This window comes from Phalacrocorax aristotelis, chromosome 7 (assembly GCF_949628215.1).
Source record: "Phalacrocorax aristotelis chromosome 7, bGulAri2.1, whole genome shotgun sequence".
Lineage (NCBI taxonomy): Eukaryota > Metazoa > Chordata > Aves > Suliformes > Phalacrocoracidae > Phalacrocorax > Phalacrocorax aristotelis.
The window spans coordinates 15,124,515-15,150,632 of record NC_134282.1 but is presented as its reverse complement, the minus strand read 5'-3'; the positions used below and the strand labels follow the sequence as shown (position 1 = coordinate 15,150,632).

At 38.3% G+C, this 26,118-nt stretch overlaps 1 protein-coding gene across 1 annotated transcript in view; it reads right to left on the bottom strand.

The window, feature by feature from the left end:
* The window catches only part of ACAP2 (ArfGAP with coiled-coil, ankyrin repeat and PH domains 2), a 67,921-nt gene that overhangs the window by 27,256 nt on the left and 14,547 nt on the right, over positions 1-26,118 (bottom strand). The window contains exons 2-9 of the mRNA XM_075098924.1: positions 19,945-20,002; positions 17,241-17,360; positions 15,853-15,906; positions 12,147-12,205; positions 11,459-11,642; positions 9,125-9,169; positions 7,918-8,013; positions 3,125-3,199 (exon numbers count right to left, since the gene is read on the bottom strand). Of these exons, the coding sequence (XP_074955025.1) occupies positions 3,125-3,199; positions 7,918-8,013; positions 9,125-9,169; positions 11,459-11,642; positions 12,147-12,205; positions 15,853-15,906; positions 17,241-17,360; positions 19,945-20,002 (691 nt within the window). The remainder of the gene's footprint in view (positions 1-3,124; positions 3,200-7,917; positions 8,014-9,124; positions 9,170-11,458; positions 11,643-12,146; positions 12,206-15,852; positions 15,907-17,240; positions 17,361-19,944; positions 20,003-26,118) is intronic.

Below are 26,118 nucleotides of genomic sequence, written 5' to 3'. Positions count from 1 at the left end.
GGTTTACAGTCCAAGACAAAGTGAGAGAAGGTGAGATAGTCACTGAGCATACACACCACTTGAAATACTGGCATGTCTTTTTTTTTTCTGAGACTGGAATTAGTTTGCATTGCTTCTCAACAGCAGCCTATGCCTGCTTTGACTGTGGTAGCATCTGTTTTCCTATTACCTTGTTTAGTCAAGATGTTAAAATTTTTCAAATCATTCTCACACCAGCTGTTTCCTGAGCAGCTCTTTGTATGCAATTTTTTAATGAAAAGGAATTTGAATACCATGAAAACTATTTGAAGTTCAACGCAAATGTTCTTCCTGTATCATTTCCCTCATTTTAGAACAAAATACTAGCTTTGTCACAACACCAAAAAGCTGTAATGGTGTTTACAGGTCCAACTGATTTTTAAATTATTCGTTAGTTCAGCATGTTACTACAGCAACAGGCTGCAAAATACTCAGAAAACAGGAGTTGTAAGTCTTAAGTGATACTGACACTGTGACACCACTCTCTTGATACGAATCTTTCCCTATAAAAATACATTGCAAGAAGTTCCCTGAATGATCAAGACATTTCTAGATTAATACATAGTATGTGTTGCACCAGATTAATACAGAAATAATGCCTCACACAAAAATTTGTTTCCTGCATATGTGCTGAGTAAATAGAACACAGATGTTAAAAACAAACAAACAAAAAAGTCAAACATCAATTCTCTTAAATAGTAATCAGACTATGGTGGTGACCAAGCCCTTCCATGACTTCTGTATTAGCCTCTCAGACAACAGCCTAATTAAATAGGATGATGATTATAAAGAAAAGTGAGATGAGTTATTTAATTAGTGCAATTATTCTGCATGCATACGCACATATATGCAAACACAGGTAGTGGGTGGGTAGGTGTGTGCACATGTGCACTTACCTATACATTTCAGAAAAGGAACTGTTCTTTATCCACACAATGAAGAAAAGGCATCATTCTGAAGCATTAGATTAAAACTTCAGTATATTAAATGCATATATACCTCATGGAATATTCAACAGAAGAAGCAGAAGTTTCAGTGGTTATAAAACATGGAAGGATTTGGCACTGGAAGATTTGGGAATATATGCCTAAGGGGCAGCCCAGTGGAAAACAACATGACAAGCCATGGGAAGAGAGTGTTGCCATCCTGGTCAGGTTGACCAGATGACAAAGAATGACATAAAGAGCAACATCCAAGCTCTAAGGCAGTTTAAGATTCTGAAATCCTGATGAGCTGGAAGCAAACTTGGTGGGAAGGCTGGGAAAAGCAAATGGGAGGAGACAAAAAACAGACAACATGATTTGCGCAAGAAACAAAGAAAATTATTTGTCAGGCTATAAGAGGAATCTCCAATAAAGCATGCCCTCCAAAGCCTAGATGCATTAATCTAGGCATTATTGTCACAAAAAAAAAAAGCATCAATGATTCACTAATAAGGACAGGAGACAACATATACAACTTGAGAGACAGAACTGTAGAGGGTAACACACAAGACAATCTGACTGCCCTGATTATATTTTAGAGACAGCGTATATTTGTCACTGAGTTAAAATAAGGAACAATATATAAATAACCTCATTATGATTGCCATTTGTACTAGAAACCAAGAATATTTATATTACACACAGATATAGCTTATCAAGTTTCATGAAGTTTAAGAGTTTCAATAACCATTGATACTATTAGAAATAGTTTACCTGTAAAGCAGCCTTAAGCAGCATTTGAAGAAAACACAAAGACTGTAAACACCATTGGCAACAGCAATAACCATACTTCATGGTAATGAGTTATTATTACCAGTTAAAAGTTAATTGCCCATAACTTACATCCTTCACCAAGCATTGCTGTTCTCTAACAGTAAAACCCTTAACTACTGCCCACTCCTGAAAATAGGCCTACTGAGTCCAAACAAATTAAAGCTTGAACATCAACCTAAACTCTCGAGTTCCACCTCCTTCTCATTTCCCCTTCCTTCCCCTTCCTTGCCTGTAGTTATCTCCTGCCTGCGTCCCAACACAGCACATCAGCACTGCCCTAAAATCTATCACCATGTCTGCTCAATTTCACAGTTACAGCAATCCTAAGCTTCCCATCAACTCCTGCAGGAATGATGAGATACTGACAAAAACATTTTCAGCAAAAAAGACTTAACTTTTTGCACTAGAGTTAATATTGACTCCTAGTAAGGCTACCTAAATTATAATCTTAGCATGTTTGCATTACTGCATTTATTTACTCATCAGATTTCATTTACATTAGGCTTTTTTTTTAATTCATGCCACCTGAACAGATACAGAATGTATCTGAATGAGAGTAAGATGTATTGCATTACCTTTAAACTGGTACCTAATCCCTTTCAAAAGCACCTGCAGTGTTAGCTCACTACCAGAGAGTTCAGTGGAAATATTTTTAACTTCTAGCACTATATCTGCAAAACCAATACTAATCTAGAGCTTCTGAAACATCCAAACAACAGAAGTCATTCCCCCCAACAACATGAATTATCTAGATTTTTCTCAAAGAGCAAAAATAAGAACTATTGCAGATATTATCTTATTATTATTGCAGATCTTACCCAAACAGTAATTCAATGTCATCACTTCCATATTTGTGTACAGGTGAACACCATACATTAGAGAGCCTTTACAAAAAGTGTACTTTTGGTCTTTATATGCAATAGCAGCTGCCACCCTACCTCAAAATGCTGCACTCGTATTTGGCACAGTCCAGAAAGTGATACATATGACTGTAGGACTGTGCAGCATATATACCGCTTCTATAGACACAGGAGGGGAAGATAGCAACTTTTATAATTGTATTGAATCCAAGATGTAACAGGAATTAGAAGTTCTAATGAAATGTTAGAGTCCCAGCATTCAAATAAATTTCTGTTCTATTTATGTTTCAAAACTAAACATAACATTCTGTTCTGTAATATAAAGTGAGTATCTGCAATCCAAACCTACACTTAATGACGTGCAAGTCTATTTCTCGGCACTAAAGATACCATCCCTCAAAGTTCCAATGCAGAGATGCACTGCTGGGGAGAGATGCTAGAGATACAAACAAAGTGTGAGCAGTCTGCCTCTTACATTCTCTCAAGTACCTTTTGTTGAATAGTGGAGTGCTTTTGCTCCATATCTCTCTTCTCCTTTGCAGCATCTACAGCCAACTGATCCAGCTGTAAAGAGAAACAGAAAATTGGATCTTTAGATATCAAGAGAAATTTGGCTCAGTATATTTCATAATGCTGACAAAAAAGAACGCATTATGTCTAGACATTGCATGACTTATTTGCATAGTATAATTACTTCTCTGGTCACAAAGTGTTTACCTTGAATAACCACTGAAGCCTCACTTAAAGCACTGCACTACCATCCTGAGTTAACCTCTATGAAAGGTGTACATTTCTTGTAAGCCTTAGAAGAAATGTTTCAAAGAACAGCATGGTGCCAAGCATATGCGACTCTATACCGCATTGGTGCTCAGTCTCTGAAGAGAATGACTCATGCTTTAGCTGCTCTTGCTGGCTGACTGGCCTATGCAGCAGCAACTAGAAGGAGCAACTGCCAGTGATTTTTCTCCTCCACAAAGGGGGGGAACTGCCTCCAACAGGCTTTTGTATTGATAGTTTTTGATCAGATCACCAGCAGTATTTGAGCAAGATTCCTTGAAATCTTGGATAGAACCCTTCAAACTGTTTCTAGTTTCAGAAATAACAATATGATTTTGCAAAGAAAAAAGACTGTCACAACAGAGGATTTAAGTCCTTACAAAGTCTGTGATGACAAGAAAAAGACACAACGAAAGACTTGTTCTAAGCATGTCTTAAAACCAGAAGGGGGAAAAAAAGACATGAAATTTAAGATATCCTGTAGAGAGCAAGGTTTGGGTTTTTTGGTTTTGGGTTTGTTTTTCTGGGTTTTTTTGTGTGGTTTTTTTTTGGGGGTGTGTGTGTTTTTTTGGGGGGTGGTGTGTTTTTGTGAGGTTTGGGGCAGGGGGGGGATTTGGTCGATTGGCTTGGGTTTTTTCCAGACTTTGATGTTTGAATAAGAAATATGGTGGAGGAGCAGATGCTGCCTGAAAGACCAATTAGCTTGCTAGTTACATGACACACTACAAAACCTGATGAATCCTCGCTTATCCAGCCTGTGGTTACGAGACTGCCATTAATCCCAGTCATAGCATCTTACTGAATAATGATGCAGATGCAATACTGAACACAGCAGTACAGCCTGCAGTTTTATATCTGTGGGACAGACCTTGTTCTGCTCCAGACCTAGAATGAGGAGACCAGAAACACTGTGCAACACCAGTTTTCCAGCTGAAGTCAGTCACGTGGCAGAGGGCACTGTATGACTAACAGAACCTCTAATTCACACATAAATAGGATTGCCTGCACCCACTCTCATAACTGCAAGTGAGAGCCCCTGCCAACTCTGGTCGTTTTCCCCAGTGTTGTATTTCCCCTATTTGAAATTATATAAATGAGGGAAAAAAATGGACAATAATTCATTCTTACACCTTTGTGCAAGATAGTCTCCAACAATTAAGGAGCCATCAAATAGTTGGGACATCTGGATCCAATTTCATACTCTTACTTAACTCTTCTCTGGCTCAAATGGCTATACCAGCACTTTCACACCTTACAAGTATTTGTGAGCATGAACATGTTAACCACTTAAATGTCCAGATGTCATATTTATGTAGCTATATGACTTAAGTTATAGAAGAGGCTCTAAAACAGACACTGGGCTGCCATTGTGCTCAAAGACTGTTTTGCACTAAGAACCCCGGGAAACCCATTCTTTTGTGATAAAGATGAGATGGTCCAAAGGCTGTTCAAGACTTTATAGGAATCAAGTTTCTTGCGGAAACCTCAGATTCAGGAATCTGCACATGGCCTCCCAGGAAATTCTTCTTCCTACCCTGCTAGATGAAGCAGAAGGTAGCCATGTTCACATTAGGGCAATTACCTCTAATTTATCTTAAATACAAGTGTTTGAGAATACATTTACCACAGCATAAATGCCAAAACAGTTCTTAAGAGCAGCTCATTTTGTCATTTATTTTTTTACTATCAAGACAGCATTGCATCATTCCAGTTTCCAAGCTCAGACCAGAATTTGTTCTTTTCACTCAAGTGAAAAGACCAACAGCGTACAACTGTCAAGAGCTGTGAGCAATCATATACCTAAACTAACAAAATCACAGATTCATACAATTGTTAGGGTTGGAAAAGACCCTTAAGATCATCAAGTCCAACCACTAACCTATCACTGCCAAGCCCACCACTAAACCATATCCTCAAGCACCACATCTACCCTTCTTTTAAATACCTCCAGGGATGGAGACTGAACCACCTCCCTGGGCAGCCAGTTCCAATGCCTGACAACACTTTCAGTGAAGAAGTTTTTTCTAATGTCTAACCTAAACTTCCCCTGGCGCAGTTTGAGGCTGTTTCCTCTCGTCCTATCGATTGTTACTAGGGAGAAGAGTCCAAATCCCAGTCATTATACCCCTACTGGGTAGTCTTCTAAAAATTAGGTTTCTCAAAACACTGCATTTACTGGTAAATGTATTTTTATAAAAGTGTAGTGTTATAAGTGGTATTCTGCAGAGAACTAAATCAGACTAAAATATTTAGCTTTTTGAGTAGTCATCTCAGAATGATAATTCAAGTTTTCTTTTTAAACTAATACCACATTCCACATGAAAAGTGTCAGATACCATAATTTCCATGCAAAAGCTTATTACACTTGTGTGCCATTAAAGATTCCCCTACAGTGACCCAATTCACAAGTAAACCTATCCTGACCTAAAATAACCAGAGAGCAAAATCGCTCAATCTTATTCCATCATGTAAACCAATTATTTTGAAAATGCAAACCAAAAGAATTAAAAATTATAATTATACTATTTAAGATCACTTCAATTTTATTACTTCAGGTGCTCTTTAACCTTGTAATTACGATCATACACAAAATCTAACTGGGAATGAAAACTCACCACAGAAAGAATGACTATTTTCAGGAAAATCTAGCAAATCCCTATTTTGTTATGTCACAACACACCTTCTCCCTGACCTGTTAAAGGCAGAAGCTCCAACCGATACAAACTGCAAAGCTGTTAACTTAAAACTTTCATAAGCTATTTACAAGTCTGCTTCTGTCATGAAAACATTCGTTACTTAAATGCCAAGGTCCGCCACAAAAGAATAACTCAGCAAGTTGTACAACTCTAAGGTCTTCAGTCTATCTTTGCTCCAATTGCAATATACTTTAAACAGTCTCATCTTCATATTTTCTAAATTTAACTCCTTCAGTTGCTATGATACCAGCACCAAAATGCTCCTTACCAGATCAAGCAAAAGCACGACCAGCCATTCAAAAATAACCTTGTGTTCCTCGCTCAAATAATATCAATAAAATGGAAACATTAAGGCCTAGCTGGTAGCATAAACCACTACCAACTTCACAGTTTTTGTCTCCTTTCCCCATCCCCTCTTCTGCAGAGGTACAGGACACACGTTCTATACTATCAAAACACTACAGTTGAACAATTACACCCAAAATGGAAGGATATGAATGAATAAAAGGCAAAACTAAGGACAGTCATATGCACCTGAACCTTTCAAGTGCCACTACTACACCAGAGGGCTGTAGCTGTACAGTTACTTTCCTTCTTGACGGCAGTGCCAGCTCAAGCAGCCTGTCTCTCTTCGCAGCTCCATCTCTTGCTCACCACACATAAGCACACACCTCCCTGACGTGTGTTTGTACAAGTAATTGTGACCCACAGTAACCAGACAGGGGACTAGTCTAGCAGAAAAATAATTATTTAGGCATTTCATTGTTGGAGTTATTTTCTACAGTTCCCAATCTGCTTCACTGCACAGACACAGAGGCAGGTTGAGGGGCACAGATGACAACAGTGCTGTAGCAGGAATAACCAGCTCAGAACAAGGTCATTTCTTAGACATTCAATGACGCATCTACTTGAGATGAATGCAAATAAGTATTTGCTGTCATTTATTTGCTTTTGTATCTGGATAGACACTTAGAATCTGGGTTGGCTTTTTTCTGTGGATCAGGCTGGAAAGCGGCAAAAGAGGGGTTTGCATCAGTGCATTTGTAAGTCCTCGGATAGAGGAAAAAAAGAAGAAAATGTGTTGTATAAGTATTTCTAGGCCCATTCAACTTGCCCTGAAAACAAGTCATGATGCTGCCGAGACTTCTTCCTGCACCACAGACAAATCTTCAGTTAAATATTCTATGCTCTTAATCTATTTTGCATAACCATTTTCCATGTCTCTTGTGTGCAGTTGGCTGCGGTCCACCTAACCTCTCCATGAGTCCCCCGCTGAAAACCCAGAAGTTGCAACTGTGTGTTCTTAAACAACAAAACCGGTCAAGAAGGATTCAACAGATGAACTTAGTTTTGCACTATTTTTAAAATCAGACTTCTGTTCTATGGTCTAAATCGCTAACAAATTTTATTTTTGGCACACTGCATAATTTATACAGTAGATAATGTATACAAGTAGAAGGAAAAAACTAATCTACTTTTTATTGTTAAATATATTTATGACATTGGTCATATAAAAACATTTAAAAAAATAATCTAGTGTCCTGAACACCATAGGAGTACCTCAAACAGCACTACATGGCTATGTTTAAGTATGTAAATCCTAAAGACAGTATTACTTTGAGTAAACAGACAAATTTCAGTCTCTAAGTGTTTTCATCCAAACCACTTAGAGTATTTTCATGCTTTGCCTTTATCACACTATGTTCCCTTTTTGCAGAATAAATCTATGATGTACCTGATATGCACACATATATGACTTCTTTTATCCACTCCAGCATATAGTTATGATTTTTTAAAGCAATTTGTTACCTGTGCACCAAGATCTTTCATGTAGGGCTCGAGTTCACTAAAAAGATCATAGCCTTGATGGAAAAAAGCCAGATGGGCATAGATAAATGATAACATCTAGAATGAAAAAAAAAAATTAAAAAAAGGATAAATATTGATCAGATATCATAAATATATCACTTCACTAATCCACATGAATAAACTTGAAATACAATTCCAGGGTTAATTTCTGCTGTCTTGTGGCCTAGCAATTTTATATCAATATCTCATACAGCTTCCAATGTTTTAAGTAAACATGCAAGGTAAAGGCAGCAAAGAAAAGACAAAAATCTCAGAAATTAGTTAATAGGATTAACCCCATTAACAAAACAAAAAAATCTGCCTAAGGGCAGAAAATTACTTCTAATTCATGTCACCTGAAACTTCTACTATCTCCTGTTTAACTAGGAGATGTAAATTAGAGAGGGTCTACAGAACGTATTTACTAGTAATTCAAAACCATAACCTTTATGAACGTAGCTGAGATGACCGTCCAGTCTTAAAAAAGAAAAGAAGTTGGGGAGATGCAGAGCAGAATGGCAAGCAGCTACGAAAGCTGTGATCCAACTAAAGTTTTTGCTATTTTAAAGGAATTGAAGGAAATTCTAGGAGTGCACCTTTAGACCTTTGCAAGGAAAGTACCATTTAATTTTGCAGTCTCTACCTCAGGAAACTTTTTACAGAGATAATATGAAGCAGAAAAGGGAACAAAGTCAGCAGAAAACTCACGTGGAGATACAGCTGTATATCAATTTAGCAGACACCATACTAAAGCATATTGTATATTTGCTATTACAATATGCTATTTACATAAAAATACCATTTTTTTAGAAAGAGCTGAATCCATCTTAGAATAGATTCTAAGTAGTACTTATTGTTTATAAATGAATATAGCAGTCCTAAACAGCAGAATTCTTGGCAAAGTTTGATTTTAACCACGAAACACATACCAAAAGAGTCAACAGCAGTGAAAACCTTAAAGCATTCAAATCTGAACCAAAAGGATTGCCAGAAGCATCTATGCCCAGTTATAGTAAAGACCAAACCAACTGTCACCGAAGTGCCAAATGTACTGGTGGTGTTTTGATAGGTAAAAACGACTAAAATTTTAATATACTGCTTTGCAGTCAAATTTTTAATTTCAGATGTATTTAAATATTTTCTATATTGAAAATAAAGTATATCTTACTGATTTCAAGATTTCTGCTCTCCTTTTAGACTGAAGAACATTGATCTAGGAAAAAGAAAAACCAAACAAGCAACTTTATTCTACTTGCAAATTTTCCCCACAGAAGTGAACTTCAAATTACTTCCAAATATCTGTATCAAAGCTTAAATCATTGCAAGAACATAACTCTGCATCAGATGTCACAAAGCACTTTTTTAAAAGATGCATGCTAGTTTTGTCACCATATTTAAGCAATGCTAACAGAAACAGCTTGCAAAGCTAGAATTTCACAGTAATAGTCACAACTGGCTTATATTTTCCCTTCTAATGTAAGGCATCACATGGTAGCAAGAATAAAATACACCTTTCAAGCAAGGAAAATTGGTACCCATTTTTGAGAGACTGAATTCAACATGTTTCAAATACCCTTTCTGACAGTATGACCTAACCCAGCCCACCAACTTTTTGAAGAAGCTGCACTCAGCACCACTGCTGTCTCCTGCCAGTGGAGAGGAAAGGATGGGGGCATGTATTCCCCCACCACCACCCCAAGGCTGACATTGTCTAAAGCACCCCAAAACCGGGATATAGCCCCAGCTTCTGAAACAAGCAAGATCATAACAGCTTCAGTAAATAAATTTTCAGATATACTTGTGCTTTTAAGCTAGGTGAAGTCACTGACCAATGGTGTTGCCCTAGAACTTGAAGATTTTCACATTATATAGAAAAAATAACCAATTTTTCACATTCACCTAGTTCTTCTATCCTCTTTGTTCCCTAATTTTTAAGGCTGTCATCCAGAACTACAGATTTTACACACCCCATTTAGCAGAAACATGCATGATTTTGTAATTTAACACCTCTATGTCAGTTTAAAATTCCAGCAAAAGAAATAAACTTACTGAAGCTATAATCAAAACCAGATTGTACTTCTATACTTCAATAGTCAGTATTTTGGAAAAGCTTCTGCAGCAAAAATAATTAAGATTTGTTTGTACAGAACAAACCCTCAACTTGCAAGACAGAAAAAATAAAAGGAAAGCAAAGGTTCTGAAATACAGTTTAAAGCCAATATAGGTACAAAGAGACCACAGCTGCGAAACTACTTTTCCAGAAGAAAAGAGTCACCCAAGTAAAAAGAATTCCTAAAGCTGAATTCATTTTTGCCTGCATTAATTAAGGGATCCTGAAACTTCTCCCTGTAACTTTAAAAGCATCTTTATCACAGGAACCGGTCATATTTAGAATATATGAATTCCAGGAGGCAAACGATCTGCAGTTCAATGCACACACAAGGAACTGGCCTGTAATAATGACTACCAGCTTCTCCCCCCACTACTATTTGTTGTTAGTACAAATAATCAAGTGGTACATAATTCACATTACTCTTTGAATATCAAAAAGAACTTTGTGCTTAGTGTTCAAAAGGCAGGAGCTCCATGTTGACCACTGACCACCGTATCTGTGCACACTCCCGGGCTGATCAGATTGATTCCACTTCACTTTACAGTTAATACATGCAATTTAAAGAACAGTTAACTAAAGTTTTAATAACTGACTGGACTGTTACAAATCAAGATGATAATGTCTAATACAAAACTAACAATTTAAGGGTTGTTCTGTTTGATCACAGGAGAACCCCAGACCCATTTAGGAGCCCCCAGTCCCTCATACCATCCGAGTTGAAATAATTCTATGTTGCTGCAGTTGTGGGTAACTATGAAACAGATGAACTATAAATATCGACAGAAAAATTATTATTATTTCACAGGATTCCAAGTAGTAGGACAAAGAACACCTCTCAAGACTATAGGAGATTGCTCTTTTGCTTTTTAGTGTAGATCTGTTATGCTCGACATCCCCTATGGCACGATGCCAAACTGCAAGGCTTCTAGACAGGTAGGATTTGTTAAGGAAAACCCAAAGCAAACAGCTGAAGTTGTAGTAGTAGCCAGCATCCTATATCGGGTTTTTTCAGGTATTTGTACTTCCTAGGCTAGGTTACAGTTTTTACTTCAAATATATAAGGAACTACAGCATAGCCAATTCACGAAATACATTTAGGTAAGTATCAGGTAAATAGTGTTTTTTCAAAATTAATGTTCAGGTTGAAAATTAAACCATGTCATTACAGCAATGGCACTGGACACCAAAGAATTAAGCAATAAGAATGCATCAAGTAAATTAATTTTGCTCCGATTTCATTAAAAAAGAAATTACTTGCAGATGAAGTTATTCCTTTTTCACTGAATCTCCACAGCTTCTGAGAAGCTTACAGTAAGAACTTCTGAAGGACGGATCTCTAACTGTATGTAACAGATGGTTTTGAAAAATAACTTTTATTGCTGCACGTACCTGAAGAACATAATCCAGAGCTATATGCCGAAAACATTTCCTCGTTGCTGTCAAAATATTGGTTGCTTCCTCTACTTCATGTTGCTTATTTCTTTGAACTTGGGCATTTTTCACTAGAGCATTCTCTTTTTCCTCACTAACTTTTTCAAACTGTTTCTTAGCATCTTTAAATTTCCTAATATCTCTAAAGGAAAGATGGATAACAAATTAATTCCAAGGCATGAAAACATGTTTAAAGATACGTTAGACAGACCATGCTTATGACTATTATAGCTAGTTTCTTTGTTTTCATATTCTTCAATACATGCTTAGATCAAATGGAAATCATATGAAGAATGATAGAAGCGTCTCTGTCTTTTTTTTCCTGAGGAAAGGACAAAACTGGAATTTAAATAAATGCATCTAATGCTTACTGGGAAAAAGCTTTGGTAAGCACTTTTTTCTCTAAGCTTAGACAATGACAACATGTAATTAAGATCAGTAATTAATATTATTTTAACATTTCTGCAGCTGGATCTAAAGCCTCACTTATTTGGGATGATTTCTGACATGTTTTTAATACATCCTTCTCAATTTGTTGCTGGCAATCTTCAGTAAAGATGTTTTACCAACCCACTCAAATCAGATGTTTAAAAAAATAAATCTATTGTACTTGTAATGGGAAAATTATAGGTAAAAATTAACTTACTCTTTAACAAAACTCTGAAGCTGTGATTTAATTGATCTTTGGGTTTGGTCAAACAGGATCTGAAAGAAAAGCATTATTATGTAGGTCAATAACTTTGGGGTATGCGTAGCTTTTCATTTTAGACATACACATGGCTATTATGCAGAATTAGGTGGGAATTATTATTGAACCAACATGTCTAATATAAAAATCTAAATCCCTTCAAAGTAGTTTCAAAATTTAAAAAAAGGAACAAAATGAAGAAAATAACACAGCCTGAATACCTTTTGCTGGTCTTTTCTTAAAAACTGCGGTTATAAGGAGAGACAAGAGCTCCTGGCATCTTACTTTCTGATCCTGACAATGTAAGACGTGCCCACTTTCACAGAACATGCTTATTATTATTATTAAACAGTCAATAACATTACTGTACAAACAATCTTGAAGAGACAATTTTGAATGTTAAAGTAACATCTTTTTTTGACTCTCTCACAATTTAACCAACAACTAGAAGACAAATGGAACCATAGGAAGAACATGCCCTTAACTTCTGGCAAAAAAACCCACAGACTGAAATTAATGCTGAAAATGTAATATACATGAGTAATTAGTACCATCTCCTTTACATATAAGGTTTGTAAAAAAGCCACCCACTGTTCAACTGCTAAGAAGAATGGCTCCTTCTTTTCCTAAGATTAAGCGTTCTAAGCCATACTTGTGAAACTACTTATGATTTGGGGAGGCTGGGCAGTGGGGATGTAGAATACAATCTACTAAATCAAATTGTAAAGCTTGAGAAATTTGTTATATTTCCAAGGCCAAAGCACACCTGAATGTTAGACAACTTAGAATTTCCGGGGTCATAAGAGAAAACACAACTGAGGAATGAAAACACATGTTCCTTCAGCTTCACATCTGCCCTCTAAGTGTTCGGATGGAATGGAACAGGTCAATGGCTATGGGACCAACCCTTTTGCCACTTATCATTGTGCAGACCACAAATGATGCCATAATTTCCAACTCGTCTACACCTCCCATTCTACATTATGGAAATATGCAAGGCACAGTCACAAAAGATAAAGAAGTGAAAGAATGTAAGGAAGTAATAGTTGGCCCGATTGTAGAATCTCTTCCAAAAGGTAAAGATCTAAGTGTTAAGCAATGTTCTTGAAAGAGCAAGTCAAGAACTCTAAGTTTCAGGTCAAACACCGTTTTCTTTAAACGTGCACAAAATTTGGGAATGAAAAGCCATGCAATGCAAAGTACTGACAGCAAAACCCTTAGCAGCTTGTTTCTTTTTTCTAGAAACACTGAAGGAAGTAAAACATGACTGAGTTTAAGTCACCCATTAACAGTGGTACTGTATCTTCCATCCAGTCTCCATTTTTGGACGTTTTCAAGACCAAGTGGGATGAAACCCTAAGCAACCTGCTCCAATCCCAAAGCTGACCCTGATCTAGGCAGGCAGTTGAAACAGACATCTGCTGAGGACCCTTCCAACCTGGATTGTCCTATATCTACCAGTAACGCATGGAAGATCCTGTTTGTATTCCCACTTCGGGAAAACAAAAAACAGACAACTAGAATAGATAAAAAACTTCTTGACAAGTCATGCTGGGACTACTCCCACTGCTGACATTTAAGCTTGCCAGTGCCGGAGGAGTGCACCAACCAAGATCAATACACAGAGTATAACCAGATGGGAGCTCCACTGATTAGTGGACTCCCAGAAATATAAGCCTTGCAATTCTGCATATACATCTTTCTCCCTAGAAGAACAGAAAAAGTGCCCAGATCATGATCTGACTAAATTTACATTACCTTTCACATACTCCAAACTAAGTCTAAAAAAGCTGCTGTTTGCCACAAGTTGTCAAACCTACTCCCCCACTGGTGAATCAGTGAAGATGCTGCATTAGTCTGGTTCCTAGCCTTATTTGTAGCAAAGCCTCTTACGAGAGAGCTGACAGTCATCCAGATCTCAGTGGGACCATCTCCTACCTCTTCCCTCCTTCCCCTGGAGGATGCCTGCCACTCCTCTTTCTTCCTCTAACTTCTTCAGACTCATGATGGCTTTCCTGGCAAATTGGTCAACAACAGAGCTGACACTCTGAGGTACTAAGTCCTGCTGAACTAAGCAGATTTACAAAAAGCAATGCAGGACTGCAACATGTCTGGGAAAGCTCTACATTAGAACGCCATAACATGCCTCCCTTCTTATGTTGGTGCCTATTGGTAAAAGCCACTCACTATGCTTGAGCACAGCAAGGAATTGGAAGGAAAAAAAGCAGGACAGAACTCAGAGTGGTGCTGCTTAGATCTGCAAAGAAATCTTCTTTTAGTATGGCTTCTTTGCTTTCTGCCTTCAAACCGCCCTAACAGGAGAGCTGTGCTGTGCCAAATTTTACCAAAGCACTGCAAGCCACAACCATGAATAACAGCAGCAAGAATATAGGACCTAGGTCAGATGTGTCAAAGAGAGCATACCATATACCAAAGACATGGTTAAGCGGGTAACCAGCAGCAAGACATGTGATGAAGTCTGTAAAATAGAGACAGCCAACTGGATCCACCTGCTCAAACTAATCTGCAGAAATCACTGATAAGAAAGTAACACTTTCTCCCCACTACCGTTGCTTTGAACCTTTGCACCAGCTTCTCTCTACCATCAAAGTATCACCGTCCACTTACTCCCATTTACAGTTTTCGTTATATTAGGGGTAGATATGTACACCTCATAACTGAAAGGAAATCCAACTCAATAGTATCTACCTGCTTCCCCTTGTTTCCCTTCCCTTCTAAAAGCATGGATTTTCAAAAAAATGCCTAGTAAGAAGGTAGTTTTAGGAAGCTAAGTTAATGCTAACAAACTTAATTTCAGGTGAAGCTGTTTGAACTGCATTCTCTATCTCATTACATTTTAAACTGCTAGTGGTATTAAAAAACCAAAACAAAATTTAAATGCCCTGCATATTTTCAGCACTTTGGAGACACTTCAGCTGCTTTCTAGCAATTTGCTAGAAAATGAAAGAAAAAGCAGTAGGGGCCAAGGGAAGAGGAAAAACACAGAAGAATGAACACATCCCTTTGGCTTTCAGGATACAAGACTAAACTCTTTAGAAGTGAAAAATAAAAAAAATAAACCCAACTGGTTTTCAATCCAGGCAAACCTGAGCTTTCTGATGAAGTCTGACATGCTAAAAACCACTATTAGCCTGAAATCCTACCATTTTCTCCTTTCTCTACACTTGCCTAAATCTATCATACTTCCAAAAAGAAAACTACACACAAATCAGAGGTGTTTCATTTTGTGCACCGGGGGGGGGGGGGGGGGGGGGTAGGGGGGGCGGGTAGAAATTATGGAGAAGGTAATAATTATTTCAGTCCAGCAGAGAAACAGGCTTCTAGTTTGTCACTGCTGCCCATCAGTTTCATTTAAAAAAGATTAAACAATTAAGTATTTACTGTCTTACAGCACTGGGTTTTAGTAAAGCTTATGAGGTCCAAACAAAAAAGTGAGATAAAAATCTGCAGAAAAGGGGATATTTATAAATACCTCGTAATCAAAATATAAATAAAATATTTACAAGTATATAATGAGGTATTTAATACCACTTAAACCATGACTTTGCAAATACTATCAACAAGAAAAGCTTTAGCATTATTCTGTTATCAAATATAACTGGAGGTAAGCGATCAGTGTCATGTTTCAGCTACAAATACTTACATTGTGATAATTGATCATTTCCTGTAAGGTGTCAGAGAACTTCGTCAAGCTGGTCTGTAAATAAACCAAAGTGGTTGAAGTTAAGCCCTACCAAATACACAGCATGAAAGGAACATTTGAGAGGTTTACAGCTTTTCAGAAAAGAACTTGGGAATTGATTTTCCTTAGCATGATTATTAAACTAAAACCATTATGCTAGAAGGAGAACATGGGGGTAATATCAAGTAAATCTATTATCGCTACAAGCAACAAAAACGTTATAGCTACCTACATATAAATAAAGGACCAAACTGAAGTAAAGCAGGAAAAATTCAAATTAGGTTGACTAAGCTATGAGAAAGTTCACAGAATTTAACACATTAATAAATATTAAGTAGTGTAATACTAAGTATTGTAAATTAATGTTTAATAGTTTAACTCCAAAAACCTGGTTAACATAATCATCAGTACAAACACGTTTACTTTTGGAACTACTGCCTCACAGCTGATATGCTTAGCAACATAGACATCAGTCCGTAGCATTGATGTCTCAAACACAGTTAGAAAACAATGATACCTAACATATTTGGATAACTGCTTATTGCTTACACAACAAGTGTAACACACACCTACTTGGAATCAAATAATATCAGTTTTACTAGTTTGCCATCGCACTCCATTTCTACCAAGTAAATTTCCAGACAACAGTTTCAGCTGCACACAGACTATGCTGAAGTTCACAGGAATTATCTATTTCAACTAGTGTGTGAAGATGCATACATGCAATTTATGTTCTATTACATAACATGCAGTCAATATAGATAATATACACAGAACTGTGCACATAATTATACCTGCATATTACACAATTCCATATCTCATTTCAAAGTAACAGACAGGAAGTATTAGGTGTTCCAAATTAGCCTAACAAGACACCAGTCTGAGGTTACACCACCAAAGTGGGCTCTGTACCTTTAAAAATTTAAACTTCTGTGTATTACAGAGTGCCAGAATCAGGACCCAAGAGATCAGCTCAGGGAATTTAGTTGCAGAGAACCAGCTCTTGGGATCTCATGACTAGAACCCCTTTATTTAGGGAATTAAAAAGGGCAGCTGTTCACAGCATCAACCTGACTTTCTCCACTTCTCCCAAGATGACTATTCCTAACCTAATACATATTTTCTGGAATTTGCAAAACCCTTGCCATTGCCCGTTACAGCTGAAACTACAAAGTACAGACACTTGCAGTGCACCACAGTCAAAAATGCTCACTCTTAAGATATCTCAAAGAAAAAGGAGCAAAAAGGCAAATAATGGTATAAAATTGAACTCCTACTCTCACCAACTATTTTATTTTACCCTTTTTAAGTTATGCTTTTCTCCTATTTTCATCTCTTAAAGAACTTACCTCAACCAATGCATCTTTACAGGAATATTGTGCAAGGTCTCGAATTCCATTCATGAACTGCTTGTTGGCTGTACAGAATGCTTTCCCAGTATCAATCATTGCAATACAAAGCTTCACCAGCTAAAAAGAAAAAAATTACAAAGCAGAAGTTTTTGTTTTGTTTTTTTACATGACCATATAAACACAAAGCACACTGAGCTTAGTTAAGTCTAAGAAACAGATTTCAAAAGTTCAAATCTAAATTTACAGAGCTCCACATCCTATGAAAGCTTTCTATTGTATAGTGATAGCTATAAAATGGTACTCTAGGTCAATAAATATACCATTGAGAGGGTTACTTTTTTTTTATTTGTGTTATTGTTAACTGAGATTTTGCACATATTTCAAGAGAGGGCCATATGAGGGCAAGAAGTGCAGTAACTAAAACGTAACTGGTTAGAACCCAAGTAAGTTATAAACACTTTGTTGTTTTCAAGTCAAAAAATCCCAAAGGAAACCCACACCAGTTGTTTCATCTTGAGATACTCAGAATACAGGCACAGGACAGCAAAAGGCTATCTGCACAAAGCACAACTGAAGAGACAGTTACATCTCAGAAGGCAAAAACCAATCATTCTCACTCATACGACTAGTCTTTCTCTGATGGGTTTCCACCCCTACCACTCACTGCTTAGGTTAGCACCTTAGCTATCACGGTACTGCAGAGCCTGACATGAAAGCCACCAGCACCTTGTGACGGACTTCTTCCTGCTTTTTGAACCATTTATGCACTGGGTCATTAATGACAGAAAGAATGATTAGTGCTGTCACTGAGATGATCTCTTGAGAGAGGACATATTATAACTGAGTTCCCCCATCCTAGGCCAAACTGAGAATACAATCAGAAGGGTGAACCTTCGTCTCTGAAGGATTTTTTCCAGGATGTTAGAAAAATTTTTATGAAGACCAACACAAAGGTACTTGATCCTATGCTGGGGAAAGGAAACCACCCAAGCAACCTTCCTGCATATTTTACCCAGTAACTTTCATGTTGACTCAGATCCTCTTAGGAAAAGAAGAAATTTGAGCATCAACTCCCACATTCTGATGAATGGCCAAGTTGCTTGAGCAATAGACAGAAAAATCACTACTAATGATCTTTTTTTCCCTTCACTTTTGCTTATGGTTTACAATCATGAACCCAGTGTCCTTTCTTCCAGAGATGGGAAAAAATGCAGATAATGTAGCCCAAAGTCACAACTGTGGGACAATAAAACTAAGTTTTGTATGAATAACTGAGCAGAAAAGGTTACCAAGTCTAGACAAATCATACCCTCAAGCAATAGTTACTTTAGCTCACACAAGCAGCTCAGTTTTCAACCTAAGCATTATACTAAATCACTTACACTTCACATTATAATTAAACTACTTAAATACTTACCTTGTGTACTTGCTTTCTTATTGAGGAAGCAAACGGGTTTGGGTGGTTTTTGTTTTAACAGCTTTTACATGATAGAATGGCTATTTGGCACTGTCCTCCTGCAAGAGGCTGTGGGCAAGGCCCTGAGTAATGCTCCTTAAGGGATTTGAGAATTCTTTTCCCCAAAAATGCCCCTTTTAGACTGGTGGAAAACACAAACTTCCAAGATAAGATTTTTCAGACCCTTTAAATACTTACATGGTTTAATCTACCAAACCAGATCATCACACCTACAGTAAAAATGTCTTAGACACATCAGTTTCACCAAAATTCATACCAAATCAAAATTAAGTATCTTAAATTTATTTTGAAAGGGCAAATGGTTACATTATTAACTACAAAAGTTAGAAACATTATTACAACCAGCACCAAAAAGGCTTCAGACTTTACACTGCCTTTGTCTATCTTTCTGCAGCCAACTCACAGCTGCAGGAACAGTTGTTCTCATTCAAAAAGCAGCTAAGACGATGAACAAATGACATCTGCCTATCACATTAAAACACCAGCAAAAAATAATGTTAAACATTTAGCATAAAATAAGGAAAGGAAACTTTCTACAGATGTAAAATAAAAATAAGCCACCCTCAAAACACTAGCAAAGAAATAGCAAAAGCCTCCAGACACTACTGGTTAGGAAACCAATAAATGGATTGTAAGGCACTGAAAAAATGCTACATATAACCTTTCATATACATGCACAAAGCATGACAAAAAGTAGGGTGAATTTTACAGTAGTTAAGTCCTCCAGATCAAAGTGAAGCACACGTATATTCATCCTGCTGTGGCTGTGCTGCAGGCTAACAAAGACAAAGCATTGACTTGAAATCTCTAAAACAAAGAGTATCCAGGTGTCCTCAGAGTATGCAGTTGCCAAAATATAAGCTATCAACCCAGGGATGGCCAACCCCTGGCTTCTAACTCACGTGAAAACTGAATTAGTTTGCATGTGGCTCCCACTGTGGGGCTGAGTCACATGAGTGGGAGGGGGCCAGAGGGGCAGGAGGGTATTGCACAATCCAAACCCTCAGCTGGGGAAGGAGAGTTCACACTGCCTGTTGCTGCTGCTGTTGCTGAAGCTTGGGTCTCTGGCACCCAGCTGTGCACTTGACCCAGATCCATTCCCTCCGCAAGAGCAGATCGGTGGTCGGTGGCCACTGCTGCTTCCTAGCTATGAACTTTAAAACAAAACCTAAAACCATATTTTTATATTTTTCAGAACAGACACTGTTGAATTGAAAAGCTTACCTTGTCAAGTTTCAGTTCCAGTTCTGTCACATCTCCTTCTACTTCTTCTAAAGCTGCCCTGCATGGTTTAAAAAATACTTTCCTGTAAAACTTTACACCAAAATACTCTGGGACTGGGGGGAAGGGGCAGGGACATGTTAATTTAACCCATTTATTGCCATCACAGTTTCACTCAAATTTCAACTATAAAACAGCATAGATTTTAGAGAACCACAAGGATTGCAGAAAATTTGACAGTAAAAAGAAGAAAAACTACATCACCAATAAAACATATAGCTTAGTAATAAAGATTTAAGATGAGCTTTTATTAATCCTAATGTCTGTCACATTAAAATAGGTTGCCTCTATTCTTGTATAGCCAACAGTTTACATGTTTGAAAGTAATAACAAAGGAAAGAAACTAAAAGTCTGAGTGAAATTTCTTAAGTAATCTTTTGGGGACTCTCCTGGTGCAAACCTACAAACCCACAGCTATTTAATGAATGACCTTGCAATTACATTGTGAAAAATATAGCATATGCCATGAGTCAGCTGACTCAGCAGTAAGTTCAGATGGCACACTTGCTTATATCATTTGCCTCTAGTCTAGACCGGTTGCAACTTTCAGGCCAGTCAAATTTTACTTGCCAGTAAAAGTTGCTTCCATGATGCATTTCTAAACCATAACTTTTTTTTGCTTGAGAGCTGATGTTTCTGTTGACACCTCCTTCCTTGCTTATTGCTACCTGAAAAAAATAGAGGAAGGCCGAGAAAGCATGACACTTTGCTCAGAGTTCATGAATATTGCTGTTTCATCACGCTATTGCCTTGAGATCTTGAATGTACTAATTTCTGGCAACGAATGCTACACTCCAAAAATCTGTTCAACGAGGCTGCGATTTCACATTACACACAGGTTGTTCAGAACAGCTGTATTCCCATCCCTTGCTCCCATCACAGGGTGCCTCATTCTTTCACTCATTCCAGCATAACTATTCACAGAGCCACACTGTTCACCAATAGTAGTTCACCTTGGGGGAAAAAAGGTAATAGGTGGTTTTGTGTGATGCTTTTTGGAAAATTGGGTCAGATACATTTCACTCTGACAAAAAAACTCTTCCTGGAAAAAGTGAGACAGGCAGGGAAGTACGATTTTGAGCAGGAATTTCATAAGCCAGCTTTACCACTGAGAGAGAGCACACAGAACCACAGCTTTACTGTCTCTTGCTAATTCCATTCTAGTTCACATGAGTTCAAGCCAAAAACAAAAAATGAAAAAAGACTGGATCAGGCCCCAAACTCAGGAGAAAGCAGTATTTACAAGACTAGTTCTGAAAAACACTGCCAATTGCCTGCAGTCCTCAAACACTGAGCATGACATTCCCAGCTTTTTGCAGATTTCACTAACACATAGTTGCATTCCAGTTTTTGTATCTAAAGGCATTCCCACAGTTACGTCCTAGGTTTTATAGCTAAACATTCCTGCACAGTTCCATTCTGGCTTCTGCCTCTTCTCTAGCTTCAGGCCACAAAGGACTTCAGACAACGTAAATTTCTTTTACTTTCTTTGTTTTCTTCCATAAATAATTAACTTTCATTTAAGTCTCGAGTTAGATCTTGTTTCAGAGAGCATTACAGAGAAACAAACAAACAAAGAAAACAAAAAACCAAAACAAAGGAAGGAAAAGTATCTCAATATTTAAACTACAATTTTGTACTCGTTTGTTTATAATCCCAGTGCAACCAACTTTTACTTGGTTCTTTGGCATTAACATAAAAGCATGATTATGTAGCTTGTTTACAGAACTGCAGCAAGATCTGATAAGAATTTTTTTTTACTATCTAACTAGCAAGGAGTTCTAGCTCCACAGGACTTAATGAGCTAAAAAGTCTAAGATTCAAAATGAGAGATAAAGGCAGTTAAAGCAGGCAGAACGAAGACAACGCATCCGCTCAGTAATTAAAGCCCTGTTCCAAGGGGAAAAATTTTAAGACAGAATAAGCTCAACTGAAAGAATAACAGAACATCAAAAGACTGATAAGATGAGGGGCAGGTCAAGAAAGAAATATAAGCAAAGCAGAAAGAGATATCATGGGAGAAGGGAGACATGCAGCCCCTCCACCACCTGACTGATTGCAGATCATCTTTGCATGATGACCACAGGCACCTGAAGCACCAGCCTGGTTCTCCAGGCTATTTCCCACCACCACCACATGATGGAGGGAAAGCACATCTGGGTCTTGCAGCTGGATATGGATCAAACAGCTGTTAGGTTCCAGCCAAACCCCATTTCACCTCCTTGTTTCTTTGCATAGAACTGGCTACTTTAACTGTTTCTGTCATCTAAAAACTAGAAGAAAAGTTATTCTCATGCAAACATATCCACAGTATTAGACCAACAGTGGATTACAAGCATATGAATAAAGGAGAGGATGCCCTCAGACTATCAGAATACATATACATATATCTAATAATGTATTAACACCATCTAGTCACAAAAATTGTTTTCATACTAGGTTAGAAAACACATTAAGAAGAGCTGATCTGAGCTGTGCTATGTGAACGCTATCCTTGTTTTTCTTAATTTAATACTTTTTGAAGCCACAGAATACAAAGGTGCGTTTCTCTCTCTAAAGCATCTGTGTCGAGTATTAGTTAAAGTCCACAGAAAATTTTCATCATTCCAAGTAAATCTCATGTCCCAAGCAAAGACCCAATCTCCAGCTACAAACACACGAAGTGGTCATAGAACAGCCGAGAACCAAGTGCCAGATCTGACATATACCAAAAATGTTGCTCCTTAGCAAAGTGGGAGCTGGGAGAAGGGTTTGTGTCAGGGTAATCTTAGCCAGAAGGCTCTGGCACTAAGAATAAAGATCAAATCTGCCTCAGCATATGAATCAAAATCAAACATCTGTGGCTTCTCAAGATGTTCAAACACAGTATGGCAGCGCACAAAACCAGAACAGCTGCTTAAGGGTGGAGGACAGCTTTTATAAATGAGCAACCTCCCATACTCTTCATGCTCTGTAACAAGGACTCTCAGGAACATGTTTCTCTCCTCTGATGTTCCTTCTCGCCTCCACACCTCCTCCTCCTAAAACACAGTTCAGTTTGCTAGATACAGCTTCCTGCACAGCTGCAGTGCAGGAGGAATATGGCAGATGATGGAAGAAAACTCAAGATGTGACTTAGCAGCCATTTTAAATGAGGATAATGTTTTGTGTAATATCTTTGTGCAGTTCTGTTTAATATCTTTACCAACAATCTGGACAAGGGGATCAAGGGCACCCTCAGTAAGTCTCCAGGCAACACCAAGTTGGGCAGGAGCGTCAATCTGCAGAGGGATCTGGACAGGCTGGATCAGTGGGCTGAGGTCAACTGTATGGGGTTCAACAAGGCCAAGTGCTGCGTCCTGCACTTGGGTCACAACCACCCCAGGCAACGCTACAGGCTTGGGGAAGAGTGGCTGGAGAGCTGCCTGGCAAAAAAGGACCTGGGGGTGCTGGTTGACAGTGGCTGAACATGAGCCAGCAGCATGCCCAGGTGGGCCAGGAAAGTCAACAGCATCCTGGCTTGTATCAGGAATAGTGTGGCCAGCAGGAGCAGGGCAGTGATGGTGCCCCCTGTGCTTGGCACTGGTGAGGCCACACCTTGAATGCTGTGTTCAGTTTTGGGCCCCTCACTACAAGAAGAACATTGAGGTGCTGGAGCATGTCCAGAGAAGGGCAATGAAGCTGGTGAAGGGTCTGGAGAACAAGTCTTATGAGGAACAGCTGAGTGAGCTGGGGGTGTTTAGCCGGGGGGGGGGAGGGGAGGGAACTGAGGGGAGACCTTATCACTCTCTACAACTACCTGAAAGGAGGTTGTAGTGAGGTGGGGGTTGGTCTCTTCTCCCAAGTAACAAGTGACAGCACAAGAGGAAATGGCCCCAAGTTGTACCAGGAGAGGTTTAGACTGCATATTAAGGAAAATTTCTTCACCGAAAGGGTTATTAAGCATTGGAACAGGCTGCCCAGGGAAGTGGTTGAGTCACCAACACTGGAGGTATTTAAAAGACATGTAGACGTGGTGCTTAGGGACATGGTTTGGCGGGGGGCTTGGCAATGCAAGGTTAACAGTGGACTTGATGATCTTACAGACCTTTTCCAACCTAAACGATTCCATGATTCTATTCTATGATTCTAATGTCACCAGTTACCTAGCCCAGCATATGACAAAGGAAAGCTGAACTTTCTGGTGTCCATCACAGCACTCCCCTTAATTAACCCTAAAGACTTGCTTCCAGGTTAAGGTACTACGGTACTCCAAGAATCCCAGGAACCAAAGAGGAATGAGAGCTAAACTGTCCTCTAGAAAGAAAGAGAATCGGTCACTGTTAGGCCACGAGCTGCAGACATGTGCTACAGAACTAACTTAGCCTGGACTAAACCACTGCACACTGCTGACAGTAATGCCAAGCACACTGCGGCCACAGCAAGCGTCTGCTTGGCCTGTTTACTCTTACAGCATAAAAGGTGGCAATGGAAAATGCTTTTAAAATCACCTATTCTTCAAAGGATATCTGCCATCGAAGCCACATCTTGCCTTTAGTCTTTCACTCATTCATCATGTTCTAGCTTGCATTTTTAGGCTGCTTACCTGAAAGTGAGAAGGCTGGAATCAGCAGTCATTTTAAGTTAGATGCGGACAAACAAATTGGAGAAATCAAGGGTGCTATGGATAATTAACAATTATTGTTAATTCTAGAATTAACACATCCCACTATAAAAAAATATTCAAAAGAATAAAAGCCAATTAATAAAGTATTTTCCCATAATTTGGGAAGGAGGGGTCTTTAATTTTAATTGAGGAAACTTCAAAGCCTAAATCTTAGATTCATTTCTTGAATATACTTTCAGAAGAATAGCACTTGATTTTGTGTGCTTGTTCCTATTCAGACTGGGACTTAAATACATTCACATATTTGGACTCAAAATGGGAATAACAGATTCTCACCATCACAATTTCAGTAATATTACTGCTAAAGTGTCATCTTCAAACCTTGGAAAGAAACAGCTCTCCTACTTGCATGTATTCTATCTGGAATAGTGCCTTAATGCACAACTTATACTTCACTGCAGATGACATGCCCTTTCAACTAACATCTACTACAGTTAAATGGTATAAAGTTGATGTGCAAGACCAGCCACAAATTATCAATAGCTAAATCAAAGTATTTGAGTACACATATTCAAGTATGACTACATTCACATTCTTTCATTTACTCTAGTGTAATTTCATGAGACCAGCTGTATATCAGAAGAGTAAATAAAGAAGCATTACCATGCTCCACTGCCAGTGGGGAACAATTCAGCCTCAGAGGGACAGAGAGCATTGAACATGAACCAACAAGCAAATGGTACTGTGATTAACTCTCCTTTGCCCTCTACAACTGCATTTCATTTTAAACTTTAAGGGCATTAGGAAAACTGAAAAGCAGTTACAAAGATATATACAGCTTACTAATTGCAAGGGCCAAAGCTGGGTAAAGCTGGTTTGTAACTGGCTGAAGTAAAAGCAATTGATCATTCTAACTCGTGTTAAATACAAACTCAATACAGACACTAGTAGAGATTAGCTGCAAGCTATCTGTGCATCCCACAGTGGTATCACAGTTCTAGGTGTGTCAAAAATCAAACTGTATCAAAATTACCAAGCACTCACGCTATGGCTTTACGCGATACCATACTTGGGTTTCAACCTGTGCTGCCCAGATTCAGATGAAAAGGCCGGCAAGATAGTGACTTCTAATCCTTATGATCCCAATTATCAGACTGAAACAAAATCAGCCATAGAGTTGCTTATGGACCACTCCTGACAGTGATTGCATTCAGCATCCTCACTGAGAGGGAAGTGGGAATAAATCAGTCACTAATTTTCTTATAACAATAAGAGAGTCTTCAAAGCAAGACAACTTCAAAACACCTTAAAGACAACTTGGAAGACAGTACTACTGAACGTGAAAAACTGGAAACAGGGTGAGATACAGAAGTGCAAGACCAGAATGTGCACCTGATGATTTACAGGAATGTCTCCTCCTCTAAGCCAGAGCCCATCAGGTGACACACAGCAAAAAGGCCCATAGACATTAATCAGAGGATGGACCACAAGCTGTAAGTATGATGTAAAGGCAAATTAAAATGCAGCTATAC